The sequence below is a fragment of the Pocillopora damicornis genome, chromosome 13 (genome assembly GCF_964200805.1).
Source record: "Pocillopora damicornis chromosome 13, jaPocDami1.2, whole genome shotgun sequence".
NCBI lineage: Eukaryota > Metazoa > Cnidaria > Anthozoa > Scleractinia > Pocilloporidae > Pocillopora > Pocillopora damicornis.
Window position 1 is genome coordinate 1,643,212 of NC_142682.1, and position 21,673 is coordinate 1,664,884.

Below are 21,673 nucleotides of genomic sequence, written 5' to 3' on the forward strand. Positions count from 1 at the left end.
GTCTACTTCTGAATAAATATGGACGAAAATAAATGTGTCGAAAACAGCTGATGTCAAATATTGGTCAACCTCTTACGCAGAATAAATAGATACATTTTTATATATCTACCAGGTCGTCACCCGTCCCCTCCCCGATAAGGTTCAGACTGTCGTGCCTCTAGGTACTCCCATAAAAAAATGAACCTCAACAAACGTAGTAATCGCCTCTTATGAGATGGCTAGACATTATGTCGCTAGCATAGAGCAGAGTCTTTCTTCTCCATCACGTATGTGAAAGGGAGCGATGGGGAACTCGCCTTGCTCGAGAAGGGAACAGCTTGAAGTCAGCCCAGAAGTTTTGGTTTGTCGATTGAAACGGGCTGCTTACAAAGGCTCTAATAAGCATCTTCGGGAGCTTTTGAAAGCTGGTGCACCTATCGACGGTTGTCACAAATACGGGAAGACTGCGCTTCACGAAGCCGTGAGGCACGGTCAAATTAGATGTGTTGAAATACTTCTGAACTATCGGGCCAACGTAAATATATCAACGTATGATGGACTTACACCGCTACATGAGGCTGCCGAACAAGGCTTTGTAGATTGTTTGGCAGCACTTATAAATCATGGAGCTGAGATAAACGCCGCGACTAGAAGTCAGTGGACGGCACTGCATTATGCTGCAAGGAACGGACATAGGGACTGTTTAGAAGTCCTTTTACAACATGGGGCTAATGTAAATGCAACCGCAAACGGAGGCTGGAGACCTTTGCATACGGCTGTTCGTCATGGGCACACAACGTGCGTTGAACTCTTACTCCGCTATAACGCCGAAGTAGACCCTCCTTTGGTGCCTTCGTATCGGGTAAGAAAAACGTGCGATTCACGCTCTGCACTTCCAGAGCGCAGTGCTGTTTCATTGAATTGTCGTGATTTTATCGAAGTTGAATGTTCTTGCACAGTATCAAATCTGCATTCTGCCCCGTGTTTATTAGCTGGGCGATATTTTTTTTGTGTTCGGGCAGCGCAGTTGGGGGGAGCTGTGAAAGCTCTAAATTTCAAAAGGAGGACATGTTTTTTGCCGATCCGAACCAGCTTAAAAGAATCGTAGCATCGCATTAACAAGGGCGATTGTGAACTCAAGCGTTGATCTTGAACCGAGAATCAAGGATTTTTTCTTTCGAGAAGTGTCAATCGGACAAGCATATGTAAAGCTTCGAATAACCGTGATTGAACAGTTCAGAGATGCCCGTAATCGAGTAACCCTATAATTTTAATTGCAGTTACAGAAGTTCTGTTTATATTTTAAAAAGGTCGTATTCTCCCCAGGAGACGGAAAATTCTCGTGTAGTCGTACTCCTCAGCGGGCGAATAACATGGCAAGAGCGATTTTTCTTTTTTAAATCGCTCCACTCGCCCCACAGGCTCAAATCGCTTTATTCAAAACAAAAATTGACGTGTTGTAATTAATTTTTTGACCGACTAGGTATTACGTTTCTTTTGGGCTTCGTGTCGAAATCTTTTATTCTATTTCTAAATAGAAGACACTCTGTTATTTTGAAGAGCTGTTGGATTTTCATTTATCCGTATTTCGAGTCTGGAAGTCTTAAAGACAAAAATCTGTCTCCATCAAGTCTGTCCATATTGGAAGTTCATTGTATTCTGTGACAGGCTGCGCTAAATATAATCCCTCATATCTTCATACCGCGAAAAACTTATAATAGGCTTTGGATTATTTTCTCTCGAGTCATTTACGGCGGAGAATTTAACGGCGATGTGTTCATATACCCTCAGGAGTGCGTCGCCGAGGCTAGGGTATATTTTGATAGAATTCAATTTGTCTGGATAAAATCCGCACTGGAGTCTTAGGGCCTCGACAGCGATTGTTTTTTATACGCACAATTCATAGTTTCTCCCTTAGTATTCACAAAATATGTCATATTTTTGATTAATGGCCAAGGGCCAATTGTATTCTGGTGAATCTCAAACTTCTCGCTAAGCATCTGGTTTTAATTTACCCGGCGAAAGAAAATTTGAAATGTACATTTATTTCGTTGTTGTTTTTCAATGATTGAGACGTAACTTTTACGCTGATCTTTTGAAACATTTAACCATTTTTTTCAAGTGGTCCGAAGCTAAAGAATGTTACGAGGTGGGGTAACAGCTATATTACTTTCAGTTATTCACGTTTCTAGAGCCTGTGATGGCCATCCCAAGAGTGTTCAAGGACTCAAAAATTGTCTTTTTTTCTTCCGACTTTTGTATTGCCTAATTCGGCGGTCGTGGCGTAAATTACAGATACTTCTGTTGCTTTTCGGCTCATAGTGAGCCAGGATACAATCGAGGTAGTGAACAAGAAAGGCAGTTTTGCCCTGCATCACAAAAGGATGGTTAGATTGTTATCTTATAGCAGATAATAAATTGTGCTGCCATGGTATATGAGTTCCTTATCAGGACGAATGTGTAAGTTATGCCAAAAATTTAGCCCCCCAGATTGCTTGACCCAGCTTCAAAACCCTTACTACTTTACTTACACCATCTTCTGAAGACTCAAATTTAGTAACAAGGTGTTATGTTATCCCAATATTGAAAGGTAATCAAGATGTCGCAGAGACCATTCAGTGTACAATTTCAGCCCCTGAGGACACACAATTCACATATGCTTGATCATGTTCACCAGAACCATTCATCACAAGGGTTTTAATATTTTAGAGTGCTTAGCAGTTTTTAACAAGGTCTTATCTTTGACTGGGCAATATTGCTTCTTGGATATACCTAACTAACACAAGATTGGCTTGTTTTCCATTAAAAATCTCGTCTTTTTCTCCTCCAATAATAATTTTTCGTCATGTTAAATTCTGAACATGTGCCAGAGAGAGATAAATTTGCATTTTTTGGAGATAGTTTAGGGTGGCCTTAAGTTAGAACCATCTGCCAGCCTGACAGGTGAAATATTATACAAATTAGCTCCTTATTGTGTAAAAGACTTCCCTTGTTTTATCATCTTTAAAACTTTGAAAGTTGTGTTCATGGCTTCTGCTAGTTGAACAAACTGCTCTGGTCTTTACTCTTGATTAACCTTTGCCGAAACCTCCCTGGGGTGAAATTAATTCCCTCACTCGCTTTACACAATGAGTTAATTGCTGCAAACACCTTCTCATGCAAAGAAATTAATTTTGTTTAACAGTTGACACTGCAGCAGTTGATCGGTTTGGATGTGTTGTACTTATTTTTGCTCTCTTTGTGTTCTTCATGGTTTTTTTACTCATTTCCATGATTTTAATAACACCACTGTGGAAAATTTACATCACATGTAAATTCTTTGAAAGACAATTGAAAGAAAATTGAGAAGGAAAATTATTTTAGAATTTATTATGAAAATTTCACCTGGAGATGGGAGAAATCTTTTTAAAAAAATTGTAAGTTATAGAATCAAGTTTTTGACTACTTGATGTTTTCACAAATTAAGTTTTGTTGATTCTTTAATTTCAGTTGGATCTTTAATGATTTCTTGGTAAAATTTTAAGGGTGATTGTAAACCAGGCAGTGTTTATTATGCAAAATATTGATAGTGAGTAGAATCCAGTTGGCTATGTTTTGTCTAGCCTTGTCACAACACTTGAGTACAGGAAAAAAATATTATCAAGTGCATGTCTGCTGCTAGCCAACTTCAGACTGTTTTGTCGTAACACAAACCAGCAGCTACCCTTTAATAGAAACTAAATATTCTCAAATTGTAATGTCCCAGGTGTAAAAGTGCTCATCCAATTTGACTAGCTGAATAAGTTGAAACTTTGCAGAGGCATACAGGCTTTGTGCTGAAATCATGTTGATTGGTTTAATAAATTCCTTAGGTTAGAGTTCTTAATAATCTTAAGAATTCAGATGGTTATCCCAGCAAATATCACGTCATTGTGGCAGTATATTTCTCTCTTTTTTTATTGTTCTGTAGTCCCTAATTTCAACAGAAAGATTATTGAGTCTTTGTTAATGTTACTGAAACTGTTAAGTGAATTATATTTTTAATTTTCTCATCTCTTAAAGTGCTACTGACCATATGTTGAATTTATGGCTGTTAAGCTATTTTTAGGAAAAACATATTCAAGGTCATTTGTTTCTTCAAGGGTCAGAATTAAAACACTCTATACCTTTTCTGTGGTTTTGTCGCAGAGGACAAATTTATCCAGTTGAAGTGTTCCCTGTGCACTCATAAGGCTAAGGCTATTGTCTGGAAGTTGTAAAGTAACTTTTAACAACTTGAGGAGGAACCATTCTGTTATCAAGCTTCCTGTCAGCTGGTTGTTAAATTTGTATATCCAATTGATTTCGTGTGCAGCTGGTAAACGCTTAAGGAAAATTTTGAACAGTAATCTTTTGATCCTCAAAAACTGTCAAAAATTCTACCTTGGATTACATTGTAGTCTTGTAATCACATAATTCTGTCTGTGGATTTTCATTTCATTTAGTGACTAAGCACTTAAGTGAAGTTGTGATGCTTTTTCCATATTATTCAATATTCAAAGCTCTAGGGAGCCTTTTTTTTATATATATCAGAAATCATTTTAGCATGTTTTTTTTTTCTTTCCATATCACTATTGATTTTTTCAAGTAGGAGGTTATGACTGATGAACCGCAGAGTTTTTTGTTTTCATTTTGTTATTGTTTTGTTTTGTTTTTTTTTTTAGGTCTGGGTTTTGTTCATCATGATAGTTATCAGTGCTTCTAGTATTAAACTTCAACCTTTTAACTCCCCAGATGCAGATACATAATAACCTTACATATTATGACCTTATATGCCCTAAAATCAGTCTGCAAATTTGTAATACTCTTCTCTACATTTCTATTTTGGTATCAACAGGAAGAATTTTGTTCAAGGACTTAAACCAAGAGGTTCTTTAGTTTGCGATCATGTTCTTTATTCTCATGACTTTGATTAGGGTTTTGATCCAAACCATGGCAGTGTGAGGATGCTAGGCACCTTTGGGGTTAAGGGAAAATTCTCTGCTCTGTCTGCTGTATGTTTCTCGTGATTTGAGCTCTGCAAAGTTTTTGTTTTAAAAGTCAACCAACATCCTTTTTTGATATGTTTCTTTCTTTTCTTCAACCTTCTTCTTGAAGATACATTGATAAGTTAGGGAGAAATTCCATTTTGGTCTCTCTTGGCAGTGAAAGGGTTAAGTAACATCTCTGGTTGAACAATGCAGATAATGAAAGAGAAAAAAGGAAAGTTACAAGAAATGATATTCAACTGAATTGAAAGCTTTGTATTAAAAATTGTTTAAAAACATTCTTTTGGGGGGCAAATTTAGAAAATGGGGCATGTATTTTTTAGTTTGAAGGTGTTGAAACCTTCAACCAGATCCATCTATTCTTGATGAAGGGAGTAAGTTTCTAAAGAAATGGTGGTGCCACATCAGTGGGAGAGTAAAATAAGATAATTTAGTAATATCAACTGAGTTGATAAGGTAAATTGGCCTATGTTAAGAGTTTCAATGATGTTTCGAGGATTAGCCCCTTGTCAGAGCAAAGGATACTTAGGTTATTAAAATATTGTGAATGGAATGGGCAACTGAATCAGTAAATAGGATCACTAAAACTGTTCTACTTATTTCAGATTCTTCAAGTCCCACTCCACCATGCAGCAGAATATGGACATCTAGCTTGCTTAGAGGCTCTTCTAAGGCAAGGCGCAGATGTTAATTCTAAGACCGCGGAAGGCTGGACAGCAATGCATTCAGCAGCGCTCTACGGCCGCACATCATGTGTGGAAGCACTGATCAGGTACTTATTTGCTAGGCCATTAACAGGAGTATTAACTTTTGTAATAGTTACTATTTCCCCAATTGTGAATTGTAGATGACATGTTCCGAAAGCTGTTTCTAGAGCTTTTCATTTTGCTTTTGTCAAAGATTCTAATGGTTCAGGGTTTAAAGATTGGAATTACAAGCCCTTCCTTTAATGCATTCATTAGATTTTCTTGGAATTTGTAATGCTTACATGTAAGGTTAATTGGTAATGGGACTTAACGCCGTCAGATTTGGTCAGAAATCATACTTGTGATAAAAAAATCATTAATCGACCTGCTTGGTGGCAGTCTTATCATTTATTCGATACATTTAGAGACTGAATTTTGGTCCATTTGAATGTATGACCATTGGTGATTAGTGAAACTGTCAGTCAAGTCAGTTGTTCAAAGAAATTTTGCATATGTCAGGGAATTTAAAAATACTTGGCTGTGGCAGCCTTTTATTCTCTGTGAAAATTTATTGTTACAATTGATAGAAAGTTATTGTACACATTCTCACTTTCATTCGTACACAGAGCTACAATTTCTGTTTACAGCTTCAATTTTTACAGAATCAAATTTGAAATGTTATGCAGCTTTTCCAGTGTTCTTAAGAAAATTTATCATTATTGTAAGTGTATTTGGTCACCATTGGGGTCAGGCTTGTCTTGAAAATGACTTTTTTAGTGAGAGTTACTGAATTTGAGGCAATGTTATTGATTTGGTAGCTCTCAAAGCTTGAGTTATTTTTGATGCATAGTGTTCAATGACAGTCATGGATTATTGTGTGGAGACTGAAGCAGTGCCCTTCAGTGATTTGAGAGGAGATTTCCACCTTTACAAGATCTATTCTTGAAACTCATTTTCTACCAAGCTGTGAATGTGCCAATTGAAAAATGCGAATGTTGAATCAATCTCATTTTTTATGAAATATGTGTGCAAAGAAGTATGACTCTAGACTGGGTGACAGAATTTTAGGCTGTGAATGTTACACATTCTTATTTCTTCCTGAATTTAGGATGAAAATTGTGTACAGATAACCATTATTTAATTGCAAACAACAGTATTTCTGGAGTTGAATTAGTAATTGAATTAATAACACTGTGCTGCTAAGAGAATTGTCAAGGAATCTATTGAATAAGATTGATGGCTTCTTGTTCAGAAGTGTTACCTACAATAATATCTCTATATTAGGTATGGAAAGAATGCAATCCTCTTACAAATTCATATTGTTCAAGTATTTCTAAGTTGTTTTCTTTTTTACTAAGTTATGAAAAGTGTTAATTTTAGAAATTTAGGCGTCAAGCTGAAATTCAGTGATTTAAAACTTTGCACAATGAAAGTTCCACATCAAACACCTTTCATTAAATGGTGAAAAGTTTTGTATTTTTTAAAGACTTGCTTTGGTATGCTTCTTTGGTGGAAAATTTATAGTTGTTGGGCCAGTTTTCTATGTAAATGTTCACACCAAAACCTGTTCTATTTGCTTTTAAATCAAATAGAATTCATTTTGAACAGCAATGGAAACTTTTGCTTCTATAAGACAATTTATGAGTGTTGACTTTGATCAGTTACTTGTCATGCAAATTTGTATGCATCAAGTGGGTTTCTTTCAAAATAAGATTGTTTTTACAAAGTATAAAGTGGTCAAATTACATATCAAATGGACTATTAGTACTCTCTTTGTAAACACTTTTACTGATGCGAAGGCACTATTTAAGGTTAAGAGAAGTTTTTTTCCCACCAGGCTTAAGTTTGATAGCCATTTTTAGAGTAGATGGTGGGCTATATTTTCACAAAAGAAGGAAATTGCTTTAGATTCACATTAATCCGTTTGTCATTATAACCGAAACACTCTTAAGGTTGTCTGCAGGTAATGAATTATCCTTACTGTTGAGAATTAGTTTATTTCAGTCTCTTGGCAAAGCGTGATAGGTCGATTTGAGAAAATAAAAACTTACATGGCTTCAAGATTTCCTTTTATGTTTGCAAGAGAAAAACATACCGTGTTAGTCATTGGAAGAAGGCATTCATATGTGCAGACAGGGATCTAGCAAGACGTCTGCTTTGTCATGCAATGGTAGAAAGTTGAATATGTCAAAGGACAAACAGTTCTACTTTAACATGTATCACAAAGTTTTTATCAAACAGTCATTGCTGATCAATTGGTTCTTTTTATTCTTGTAACAAAAATTCAAAAGAATTGAATTTTGAAATAAAAAAATTAAGGCCATGATGTATTGATAGGAACAAGTCTGGCAGAGAATGAAGAAGATTAATACAGATTTTAAAACTAGAGACTATAAATGGTCACATTCACAGACTTTGACCTGCAGCACAAACAGAAATTTTTGTCTTTCTTCCACAGCAAATTTATCAGTTGCTCTTTGGTTTTTTTTTAGTTCTGTCTGCTATATTATAGTGTGACAAAATATATTTTTTTAGATCCTAACTGAAAGGGCTGTGATTGAAAAACCTCAGGGAAAAAGCTTGTTTTGTATAATACCAGAAATATGTCAACTAATCTTGTCTCTAAGGTAATATCGCCTCCTTGCAAAACATTTTCTAAATTAACTTCTCAGTGTTTACTTTCATCTCATCAGGGGGCAGCAAGCTAAGTGAAATGTCTGATTAAAATGGTGTTTTATTAATTAGATGTTTTTCAATGCATTTGTGTTGCTAGAGTAAAAATTAATTTGGAAAAGACGATGTTATTTTACTTGACACTGAGCTCTGCCTGAATTATTCTGAAATGTGGAGAAAGAACTTCAAGCTCTAACTCTTCCTTGTAGTTTCTGAAGTCTGTGATATGTATTTCTTAACTAAAGAGATAAAGCTTGAATTTAAATAATTTGTTTTCGCTTTTTAAGTCCTTTTTCTTTTTCTTCTTGGTTTGTTTGTTTGTTGCAAGAGGCAGTTGTTATCAAGGTTGAATTTCAAACTTTGAAAGTGGCTATGAAGCAGTAAATAAAATTAATGTTATTGCTGAGTATTCAACAAAAATTTAGTAGATTTGATATTAAGGTTTGTTGTGTCATATCCATTAATTAATCTTGAAACAAGTTTGGTTGCAAATTTTACAACAACTTTTAACCCTTTCACTCCTAAGATCTAATTAGTAATTCTCCTTACTATCTGCCATACAATTCTTATGATGTTAGTTCAGAGAATTTGGTATTGGATCAACTAATAATCCCATAATTGATATTCTTCTCTATTCTCATCACCTGCCTGCTTGATATTGTTTTGATATTGTAAGGAGAAATTCTGTCTTGGTCACTTGTGGGAGTGAAAGGGTTAATGTTTTTATAACATCTCTAGAGAGTCAACAATGGATAAACTTGGTTATAGATATAAATGTGAAAGAAATGTAAAGATAGCCTACTTGATGGTGACAAAGAGTTATTCAGCTACTTCTAATTTCAACAGATATGGTGCAGATGTGAATGCAAAGACAATATATGTAACACAGGGGACGTCTTACAACGACACTCCTCTACATTTGGCTGCTCGTCATAGCCACACAATGTGTATCAAAAGACTCATACAGGCAAATGCCAATTTATGGACTAAAAATTGCCTTGGACTAACAGCCGAAAGGTTTGTCACAGATTCAAGGGTGCAGAATTGGATGGAAAATATCCGATGCAGACCCAGGTCTCTACAACTGCAGTGTTCTGCAGCAATCAGAAACTATGTAAAACACGACAAAACAAAAAATGCGGTGAAGCTGCCTCTTCCTCCGCATCTTTTAAGACAAGTACTTTTCGAACAAGACATCAAGATTGTCTAGCACAAAATGGTATCGTTAGTACTTCTACTATCAAGAATGCTGAAATTCAAAGCCCTGGTTATGCAACGAAAATCAGACCCACGAGTTTTGATTAGCATGATGCAACCTTGCTATGACTCAAGGCAGTACAATGTGACTCAAGAATGATTTATTTATGGCTATGGTTACAGCTTTAACTGAAAGGTGCCCCTGCAGTGCAATTCTTTGCTGGTCATAGTCTCAACTCAGTCATGGAGTTTAACCATAAAGAACAACTCTATAGTCATCTCAAGTATTTAAAACTTCATCAGTTTATATTCTTTCAAATTTTCAGTTTTTGTGTTCACGTGACATCATCCAGTTTGGGTGACACATTCAGTTTGATTTGTTTTAAGATCAGTTTTGATATTCTGATGTACAGTTTACTGTACATTCAGCTTATTTTTTTCACATTTGAAAGTTCACAAGCTTTATTTTACTGAAGTTACACTTTTCACACCTTAGTCAGGGAGTTGGTTTTAGTTTGGTATGATTATCTTGAAAAACTACCTATTTCTACATCTTTTGACAAACCAACATCAATCCCTTGACTCTCAAGATCTGATTGGTAATCTTCTTCTCCTGACTGCCTCATTTTTGTTGTGAATTGGACACAAGAATTCAGTATGATGTCAAGCTCACACCCTCTAGCTGACAAACTTGTTTGTTCTCATCCCCCACATTAAGGGTGGTCTATTAAAATTGTGAAGATATCTTACTTATTAATCACTTCTGGGAGTCAAATAATTCAAGTATTACACAATCAACCACACTTGCAGTTATGTTAAGTTGCCTAATGGTTATGGCATTGAATTTTAGTCAACTGGTGAAGTAAAACTTTGGAAAGGTATGCAGTGATATCCACAGTACTAATGACAGATTTAGACAGGGTCCTTAAAAAAAATTTTGACAACTTTTCTGACAACACCTTTTTTGCATTTTATGGGCTCCACAAAATGCAAAACCAACAAGAATTGAAAGAGTTTCAGAGATAGAGACAATTTCCTTCCTTCAATGCTAAATCAAAGAAACATCAATGTGTCATTTCTTTAAAAATGATATGTATACATATTGTAACGAATTTTAAGTCAAAATAATCATAAACACTTTTATTTTGTTTTTCACTTTTTGCTAGGTACATATCTACAATGTTGAAACAAAGAATAATACCAATTAATGTAATGTGAAATAATTTCAACCTGGAGTCATTTTAAACTACTCTATAAATATCTACCACTTATCTCTTTTTCAAATTGACAGAATGTATGATCGGGACATGTGCTCCAATTAAGCATTTTTGCAAAGAAATTTTGCAAATGTTAAGAAGTTGGAGGAAAGATGTGAAAAATGATGAAAAGAATTTGTCAACTAACAAAGTTAGTAGTATCATTATTATAAATGATAATAATAAGTTTCAATTTTGGTCATGCAAAAACATGTCTTTTAAGTTCTATCTAGAAGACCAGAATCTACAGACTTTAGAAAGGAAGATAACTTTAAATCTGAATCTCTTTATGTGGCAGGAAGTAAGTATATTTTGTGTCCCTCTCTCAGATGATCAAGGTGTCAGAATTTTGTTGTGTAATCCTAAGGTTGCAAAGTATAGAGAAATTTTTATTTTTATCTTTGAATGGATGTACTTAATGGCTGGCCAGGGCTGCAGGCGCAAATTGGGAGCCTGGAATAGAAGTGACACTGTCTCATTTCCAGTCCTACTCCTATTTTGCTTCACTTGCAAACAAGTTAAAAAAATTATTGCATTTATAACGTTCCATACATTTGATATACTTCACATATGAATTAAATGTTTGTCTCCTTTTTAAAGAGACAACGGCGAGAAAAACGAAATTGTTACAAATAAAGTAAGATAGCAAAGGTTCTTGTTTGTGTCTTACCTTATCTTTTGATTTTGCGCAAGACCTCGTGATTACGCCGTAATTACCTAGTAACACGGCAGGTATGCGCAAGAGGATCAATTTTTACCGACGGCGCACCCATTTCCCGCGCAAAAGTACAACTGTGGGCTCGCAAAATGGGCCAAGTTGAAGAGAAACGTTCATAGAGAGCTGTAAAATTCACCAAGGTGGAGAAGAGGAAGACTGGAGACTAGTCGAACACAGCTTATGTAATTAAGGTTGTCCATATGGAATCACTCTTGATTTGAGCTGTATCGTAAAAGTTATACGGTTTAAAACACGACTCACTGGCTTGTATGGTTGTTTCTTTCTCTCTTAGACAATCTTAGTTCTGACAGCTTGAAAGAACGCTACCTCGCTATCACAGCGTTTGTCTATGCGCAGACTGTTCACCATTGTTCTACCCTGTCAAGTCGGGTCGAGTCAGTTGAGTTAAGACTTCTTGATGTTGAATGCAGCGGTCGAACACAGCATGTGAAACTGGATCAATTTTGGCCAGCCGCGCGCTAATTTCCCACGCAAACTTTTAAAGGAGTGAACCGATGTCGCAAATTTAAGAAAAAAATATATTTTTAAAACTTTTCAAAGACGTTAATAGAAATATGTTGAAGGTATCAACAGAAGGAAAAGAGCAACCTTTAGATTCAAAGAATCCAAAGTTTATTTATTATGGGAATTCTGTGATTTACCCGTTTTTTAATAATACACAGTGACTTACTGGCTTGTCTACTCGTTCTAACCCTTCCAAAACTTCCTTTCCCTGACAACCTTGAGGCCTTTAGCAAGGCGTCGGCCCACCTCAATGTTTACACATACGCAGACGTTTGACCACTGTGCGACGCTTTGCTATTTTGAGCCAACGAGATGGCTAGTTCCCAGGGCCTGGTTGTTAAAGCTGGGTTAAGATAACCCGGGGTTAGTGTAAAATTTGACTTCAGATCTGAAAGCTTAAAAAGAAATTCAGTTTGAAGCCATTTGTGTACAACTTGATGATTAAATGTTCTAAAAAAAATAGGGAAAATTATACCAGAATGGCTTTTGAACAGAGAAATATAGAAACCTGGATTAAAATTGAATCTGGGATGGCCCTAATCGGCCTTCGAACAACTGGGCCCTGATCCGTTTGTGTGGTTTGACCATGCGTCAGTACTTTCCAGGCGTCATTCCGACGTAAACGGCCAGGAATTAGTTTTCCTGAATTCTAGAATTTCTGAGTCTTCATTGGTCAAGACCCTAATTAAGAACATGGTATTTCTGACGAATGAGTCTGCGAATAAGGCAGAAATAGATATTTTGTCGGCACGAGATACGACAAGGCCTGGGCCTTAGGCCCGAGCATCATGGGTAATGATGCAGTGGTATATAACGGAAAGTATAGCACGTGATGTTCATCTAGGCCTCAGAACCAACCGTTCACCTCTGGCTGATGACAAATTTAGTGGTCTCTTGGAGCAGACCGTTTCTCAGATCAAACGGTCGAACGAAGAATCGGCGGAAAGTCAGATGAAGGAGACCAAGCGCCTCAAATTCAACGAGAAAAACAAAGTGACTAGAGGAGCGCTGCAACTCAGGTGTAGTTCTTTCCTTTGTTAATATCGAAGCTAGTAGTTTGCCTTCGCAATCGGAATTAGGCAGTGCCATTGACTCGGATCCTAGCGTTGCCGCTTGTGCTGATTCTTTCTTGTTAGATTCCTTCGGATTTAGGCTCTCTTGCAGTTGATTTGACCTATTCTTCTGTGCGTGGAGGGCTTAGAAAATTTCTGGATTTTTGACGTACTTTGGAAGTTTCGCAATTTGTCCTAAATGTTATTATGCAGGGTTACAAAATTCCCTTCCTTCAACTTCAAACACCTTTTGTTAAGAGAGACAATACTTCTGCTCGTGAGAATAGTGATTTTTGTTTCGCAAGCTGTCAGCGATTTACTTTGCTTGGACCTAATTGCATAACTTGCTTGTAAGCCCGATATCATTAACCCACTTTCAGTTTCTACCCATAGTTCGGGAAAGCAAAGGCTCGTTTTGAATCTTTGACATGTCAACCAGTTAATATACGAACAGAAGTTCAAATGTGAAGATCTGGGCGGCGTTAGGCAGTTGTTTTGATCGTAATTATTACTTGTTTAAATTTGACCTTCAGTCTGGTTATCACCACATTGAAATTTTCCCAGACCACAGAAAATTTCTCGCTTTTTCTTGGGATTTTGGGAACGGGGTTTCAAGATATTTTCAGTTCTGAAAATTTTCAGAGCTCATAGAGCCTCTGTGCTTCCTTTCGGGTTTTCTTCAGCCCCGTATGTTTTCACATCGATTTTTAAGCCTTTACAGAAATCGTGGAGGAGCCAGGGCATCCCGATAGCTCATTTCCTCGACGATGGTTTAGGAGGGGGAACAGATTTTGTTTCTGCTAAAGTTAACAGTTTAGTCGTCCATTCAGATTTGCTCAAGTCTGGATTTGTTCCTAATGAGGAAAAGTCCCTTTGGGAGCCTCTCCTAGTTATCACCTGGTTGGGTGTGATTCTCGACACTATTGATGGGACTATACAAGCAACCGACGAACGTATTGAAAAGTTAAACGCTGGCCTTGTTGAGCTACTGTCTTGTCAACCTCCCTGAAAGTGCACGTGAAGGGAGTCGCCATTGTAACAGGTCAAATAATTTCCCTCTCTCCCTGTGTGGGTTCCTTCGCCCGTATTATGACTAGATTTCTTTTTTTGGTCGTGAATTCGGCGCGCTCTCGGGAAAGCGAAGTTTTTCTCTCAGACGACTCTCTTTCAGAAATCAGTTTCTGGAAGAACAACTTGGGATTCTTCAATAGCAAGATTTGTTCGTCGGTCCAGTCCCTTCCGGTCAGGGTCACCTTTTCAGATGCCCCCAATTCGGCTTGTGGTGCTTTCGTAAAAGAATCAAATTTAGTATTTTATCAGAACTGGTCTCCTGTAGTGCGTGCCTAAAGTTCTACATGGAGAGAACTCAAAGCTGTTTGCCTCGCCTTGGAAGCTTTCGCGAGTCATCTTTCTGGTGTTAAGGTTATTTGGTATTCCGATAACCAGAACGTCGAATCTATTCTTCAAAACAGTAGTAGGGTAGCTGACATGCACCAATTGGCCCTCCTAGTTATCCAAATATGTCTTGAGTTTCACATATCTCTTGAGGTTAAGTGGATCCCTTGGGAGCTTAACGCTAAGGCTGATGCAATAAGCAATTTAACCGATTATGATGACTATACCATTAACGAAGCTCTCTTTCAAAGAATTAACCTATTTTGGGGGTCCCACACCGTTGACAGATTTGCTTGTCCCTATGACGCTAAGGTACCAAGATTTAACTCTGAGATTTTTTCAGACCGGCTGTGTAGTAGTAGATGCCTTCTCCCAAGATCGGGGGCACGATAATGATTGGATTTGTCCTCCAGTGTGCCTATTAATTAGAGTGGCAAAGCACATGGAATTGCGTAAGGCGAGAGGAGCGGTTATCCTCCCCTTGTGGAAGTCCTCTTGCTTATGGACTTTATTTTGTAGAGACGGTGTGCAACGGAACAGTTTCGTAATTGACTGGGTGTTTTTACCCAAGTTCCCAGGTCTCCTTATCAGAGGGAAAGCCCGAAACTCGCTTTTCGGTTCCAGACCCCTGGACTTTGATGCTATAGCCCTTCGAATTGATTTCGCCGCCCCAGATCTCCCTGTGCTTGCGTAGGCTTCTGTACGAAGTTCAGTATAGACTTTGATCGTTGTAATTAGCCCGGCAGGCTTTTGTATTCACCGCGGAAGTTTTCTCTTCTGGGTGCAAATGTGATTTTGTTTCAGTCAATCCCAGCGTAATTGCTCTAAGTCCTTTGTACTTAGCTTATGGGTTGTTTGGCACTTACTCAGGCTTGAAGTGACTTAAATCATAGAATTCCTCGTCAATATTGCGTATTGCGTTATGACACGAGTTTGTGTCACGAATTTATTCAGCATTGTTTGAAATTAAAGGGACCCATTTGTAGGCGTAGGCTTCTGTACGAAGTTCAGTAAAGACTGTGATCGTTGTAATTAGCCCGGCGGGCTTTTGTATTCACCGCGGAAGTTTTCTCTTCTGGGTGCAAATGTGATTTTGTTTCAGTCAATCCCAGCGTAATTGCTCTAAGTCCTTTGTACTTAGCTTATGGGTTGTTTGGCACTTACGCAGGCTTGAAGTGAATTAAATCATAGAATTGCTCGTCAATATTGCGTATTGCGTTATGACACGAGTTTGTGTCACGAATTTATTCAGCATTGTTTGAAATTAAAGGGACCCATTTGTGGTCCACTTTGCAGATTCCATTTATCTATGTATTCTCTGTTGGAGTTTGATTATTCCCGGTTATTCTATTTTTATTTGACTATTTCTTTAGTTATTTCTTGTTGGATTGTACTCCTCACTTTGCCTTATTTTATCTCTCGTTTAGATATTTTTCATTCGGGATTTAGGGCATTCCGGGACGGACCGCTTGACAACTTGCTTGAGGGGCTGAAAGATCGACCGAAGACGACTGTGCTCTCTTCCAAAGCCAATGGGACTGATGGGACTGTTATGGTTTAACGATGTGTCTAGAATAAGAAGTGATATTTCCCTTAAAAAAGGCTTCGTGATTATTAAGGTTTTGAAAAGCAAGAATGTCCAGCTCCGGAAAGGCGACGAAGTCGTTATGTTATAATCGTCTAGTTCTGTATGCCCCGTTGAGTTGCTTAAGAGGTGTTTAGTTATGTTTAAGATACACTCTGATTCCAAAGATTTTATTTCAAGCCTATTTCTAAAGGGAAGGGCTCTTGCAAGCTTGTTGCCCCTGATAAGCCCATTAGTTACTCTACAATTAGAGGGGCTTTTCGCTGGGACCTGCAAAGTCTCGGAGTTGAACCGTCCAAGTTGGGTTTGCATTCTCTAAGATCTGGGGGAGCCATTACGATAGCAAGTAATGGAGTAAACGACAGAGTTTTCCAACGACATGGTTTTTAGAAATCGGTACAAGCCAAAGACACATACGTGGACGATAATTTTGAACAATGACTCGAAGTATCGCGTTTTCTTGGGCTCTGAAGGCGTTCTCGTGTTTTTGGTGGTATTATATCACCTAGCCTCGTGCGTCTTGCCCAATTCTTTGTCAGTCTATATATGCCTCGGGTTAGTTCTCGGCAGGCTTCCCTAAATAAACTTATTTGGTGTACACTACTGTGTTATTTTTTGTGTAGTGGAGACAAAATATGGTATTTCTGACGAATTAGTCTGCGAATAAGGCAGAAATAGATATTTTGTCGGCACGAGATACGACAAGGCCTGGGCCTTAGGCCCGAGCATCATGGGTAATGATGCAGTGGTATATAAGGGAAAGTATAGCACGTGATGTCCATCTAGGCCTCGGAACCAACCGTTCACCTCTGGCTGATGACAAATTTATTTTAGTTTGAAAACATATTTTCTTTAGCTGTGAAGCCTCGTAGGATGGGCTGCCAACTGCTCTGAGTTTGGGCCATGGTTCCTACCCAGATTTCCTGTCATGTTTTTCTCCAAAGGGGTTTTTTCTGGCAGGTTTTTTCTGGCCTCTGTATAACCGTAGTTATGTCCTTGTAAGCGGTTGCCCATCTCTGTTAATCCAGACTTGGTGAAGTTTGCATGTTAGTAATGTATACCTTTTTTTAATGTCTAAGGAATTGACTGTATATCAGGATTGTATATGGTATATCAGTTGCGAAGATATGTATGTATGCATTCCCCGGGCTATATATGCCTCGGGTTGGTTCTCGGCAGGCTTCCCTAAATAAACTTATTTGGTGTACACTACTGTGTTATTCGTTGTGTAGTGGAGACAAAATACAGCAATTACGTGTGTAAGTGGCGAAATTACTAGAAAAACAAGGATTTAGGCAACTGTTGCTCGTGTTTTTCAGTATATTCCAAATGAAAGAGTTCAATTCCTTAGGCGAGATGGAAAGCAGGGCGATAATGACTGAGGAAACGGGAATTACACTGCAACAGGAGGATGAAACAATTGAAGAGATCGATTGCTTGTGGCTAATGTGGGATAACTTAGATTGGCAGGAAAATCTTCGCTCACCCTCCACCCCAAAAAGGCGGGCTCAAAACATACCACGTTTCCCTCCCATTGACTGCCGCCCGCTCGTCGCTCGAAACCAGTTTGTATCCCAATCAAGACTCGAGAACATGGTTGGAATTATGAAGCAAAATTCGCCCTCTTCATCCTTTGTCCAGAAAAGTAATTGCTTGGTTGAAGAAACGATCCACGAAATTTCTTCCGCCATCCACGGCAAAACGATTGACGAGATTTTGCCATCACCACGCGAGGCAGACTTTGTTGACTTACTAGAGGACCGTCGGCCATCCTACGGGACAGCGTTGAAGTCGTTCGCTATGATGGAAAAGGAGAAGGAAAAGGAGATCAGCGGATATTCGTCGTCCGAATTTTGGCGGAGTTTTTTGGGAGTGCACCATACTTCAATGATCGTCAAAGTTGACGAAATTCAGAAGTGAGAAGAGGAAAGAGAGCTGTCTTAAGGGAAACGGTCCTTTGACAGCGCGACCCTTTCGGTAGACAGCAAACGGCAGAAATTATTCGCCGTTGACACTTATCAGTATTACCTATGAACAACAGGTTTTTGACTAACTCACAATAGCGTAGATTCAAGACTCCTGAATCGGTGAACTGTATTCAGAGTTCATCTTTGCCGCAAGCCATTATCGTATACTTGATATGTCAACACGCCAATAACCAATTAAATCAAATTAATCACCGAGCAGTAAATTTAAGATTATAAGATTATTTCAGTTTTGTTTTCAGCTGTGGCAGGCCGTTCGTTTTCTACTCTTGTCATTTAAGGCTTTTTTAATGTCTGGGTTTTTTTTTATTTATTATAGTTTTTTTTCTAATTTTCATTTTCCTCTGGATGTTTAGTGGTTAAGTTTTAATGTCATTCTCGTGTTTTTTTGAAAATGAAACGATTTCCACAGGACGTAGCTATTTCCTAATAACCAGCAAAAATAATGACGTTTTCTTGATTAAATTTCACTCCAATCAAGAACTTGAAGGCGTCGCCCCGTTCCGTCGAGAAAAGCCGAAAAAAGAGACAATCATGACAAACAAACTGAATGACGGGGATAAGTTTCTAGTAAATTTCCGGTGCTACGTCAGAAGGGGAGTACATTGTTATCAGAGCGAATGACGATAGGGCCAACGTTAGAAACGTCAGCTTCAGAAACTCTTAATCGGTACCCGATTTATATTTTCAAATCAGATGATAAAACAATCAATTATGAAAATAAACAACTGAGGATTTCTGCTTCTCGTGATATATTATTAAAGACCGCGTTCTGAGTTTTAAACGGTCGATGAAGTTTTGAAATTCGTGTTGTATTTCATATTTTGGTGTTAACTGCATTATAATAAACATTTTGAAAAACGCATTTACTATCGAGAGTTGTTTGTCTCAAAATATTACAGGTGATGAATGGTAAATTGAGCAAATTAGTTACATGGTTTACGGCAATGACGGACCAAACCGCATTTTTATCATCTAACTTTTAGCTTAAGTAACGCTATATCGGCAAAAAATGGTATCGTGCTATATTTCAAGACAATAGCTGTTGAATTTTCCTTAATTGAAACTTACCGGATTGAACTCAAATTCGATCGCATGCACCATTTGTTTTGCATAGGCTTATGTTAAGTTTATGTTAATTACCCTGGCGTAAATTTTGAATGTGCGTTAAAACCAATGTTTCAAACGGCTCTTCGTCTCACCTGCTTAAGTTTTTCTTTAGTTGTTTTAACCCCTTTAAACTATGTAGAATAACAGATTGTTTCAGCCCATGAGTTAACACCCGGTTAGGAGATCAGAATTCGATGTAAATCTGAAAATCAGTTAATGTAACGGAAAAAAGAAACTGCCATATTGCCGGACCTTATTTTAGATCATAACTAGATTATAACTTTAAAATTTCATGATGACAGCGAAGAGCAGCTTCAATGTACGGTTCAAACAAGGATGAGCCAGCACTATTGAGCTGAGACCGCAATCAACGCACAAAGTGTTCTGATTGGCTCTGTATTGTTTAACAGAGTTCTGATTGGCTGTTGTGAATACTTTGTTTCGGCTTACGAAACTCAATCGTTAGTTGTCCTAAATATTACGCACTGACGTAATCACGCTCCTTGACAGTCTTCTTCATCAGCCAATCACCGGGTTTTCGTTACATTTCGCTCCATTCCACGCCACCACGACATTTCTAGTCAGTCGCCTGTGTCGGAACCATGAACGTAACGAGTGGTTGAACTTTGGAAGTCTCCAGGCGTACATGAAAGGATTGATCATGGAGCTTACGGAGAGAAATTCGTTCGCAACCAAGTAATATACTTTGTACGAATACGTGTTTCGACAGGAACAAAAATACAAAATCTGCACGTGAATAAAATAAGGTATAAATGACAGGAAAAACACCAAAAGGATCATCGCAAACGTGATAACCATCCTGTTCTCTCTCTCGAGTTGTTTCCTTCTGTTGGCCGCTGTGAGACTTGCGCGGACATTTCTAAGTTCCTCGCTCTGACGGAAAATCGCGCGGTATATTTTCACATAAACTGCTGTTAGAACAGATGATGGAATCACGAAATGGGAGTAGCAGTAAGCTAGCAGAAAATTCTTCCTTTTCACATCAGCTACGGGAAGAACAGACATAATTAATCCGTTTATCCAAGTTACTGCGATAGCAATCTTGGCTTTTTTGTTAGTGATTTTATTTGGATATTGGAAAGGTTTGATCACTGCCACGTAACGTTCGTACGACATCGCCATGAGAGTGGAAACAGCGGCGAGAATCGAAACAGCTCCGATAAAATATTCAACCACATTCAGAATGTGCAGGTCCCCCAAACCACGGTAGAAGTAAGTTAACTCAGCACCTCTCAGAAAGCTCACAACTCCGACGAAAAAATCCGCGACTGAAAGACTGGCGATGAGGAACACAGACGGGGTCCGCAAACATCGACAGGGATCGTGGTAAATTGTAAAGAAGAGGAAGCCATTTGTGACCATGATTATTGTTCCTAGAGAGTAATCAAGAATCACGAAGACAAGGAGATCAACACCAACGACTTCAAAACTGACTGTTTCTGCGTCGCTGCCATCAGCCGATAATGTCGAGTTCATTCTTGGGTCTTAGATTACCATGTAGATACACCAGTACTCGACAAACGAGTTGTTCCTTTTCTGAACAACTCCTGAGATTTGTCTGAGGGGGGAAGGTATGTACATTAAAGACATGTCATTTCTACTTGATGCATTATCTGTTTTGCAAACTTAGGTCTGACAACGAGTACATACTGAACCATTAACAGGCCTAAATATTCGCTAAAAAGTTTCCAGATAACGTATGAATGACGCAAGCAATCTACGATATCATTCCATGTACGTGCAAAGAATTTTCAATATAATCTGAGACTAAATGGCACGACATTTAAGCAAACTTTGATTCACGAACTCTGTTTGGTCTTGTCATTGCCCGAATATCATTAAATATTTGATTGTAATTTTTTATATTTCTATTTTACTGTTAACTTTTTGTAATTAACGAAAGCTGTAGTGAAATTCTTTGCCAAAAAAATGAAATTGTCATCGGTGTGAATTAATATTGACTCAAATAATAGTTTAAAATTCATTGTCATGAGAAAATTTTCACCTGATTGTATAGGCAGCTGTGTTGCCAAGACTATTAAGAGTTTTCCTAAGAAAACGTCACAAGTTTCTAATTAACTTTTCGACTCAAAGTAAACTTAAAACGACTTTTCCAATTTTATTTTATTTGATGACGTTTGGGAAGGCACGCACAACAATGAATAAATCTGACCGAAGAGAACTACAATGTATAAGTACAAACACGTTTCAAATTTTCTGTGATGCTTCTGACGGACGAAATTTCGGCAAAGTCCAAAAACATGGGGTTATAATTTTTCATACGACCCACAAGCCAGTCAGGATCGTAATAAAAAACTGTTATAACGAAACAATCAGATAACGTTTGTACAAAATTGCTTCAAGATGGATTTTTACGAGTTTATTTGAGACGCAGGATAAGAGTCTATCAACGAAATTATGGTTTTTTTGTCAAATTCTGCGAGTCGACTCGAATAGTTATAGCAAAAGCCTTATACTCCAGAAA

The 21,673-nt window shown here is 37.9% G+C and overlaps 2 protein-coding genes across 2 annotated transcripts; one reads left to right on the plus strand and one right to left on the minus strand.

The window, feature by feature from the left end:
* The first annotated feature begins 141 nt into the window (after positions 1–141).
* On the plus strand, positions 142–11,448 carry LOC113667579 (uncharacterized). The gene is made up of 3 exons (XM_027183427.2): positions 142–841; positions 5,591–5,757; positions 9,191–11,448. The coding sequence occupies exons 1-3, from the start codon at positions 284–286 to the stop codon at positions 9,552–9,554; spliced, it is 1,089 nt and encodes a 362-aa protein (XP_027039228.1). The 5' UTR covers positions 142–283; the 3' UTR covers positions 9,555–11,448.
* A 7,402-nt stretch (positions 11,449–18,850) lies between these two features.
* Positions 18,851–21,384, minus strand: LOC113667590 (adenosine receptor A2a). Its single transcript, XM_027183438.2, has one exon. It carries the CDS (start codon positions 20,662–20,664, stop codon positions 19,687–19,689), a length of 978 nt encoding a protein of 325 aa, XP_027039239.2. The 5' UTR covers positions 20,665–21,384; the 3' UTR covers positions 18,851–19,686.
* Positions 21,385–21,673: the final 289 nt, after the last annotated feature.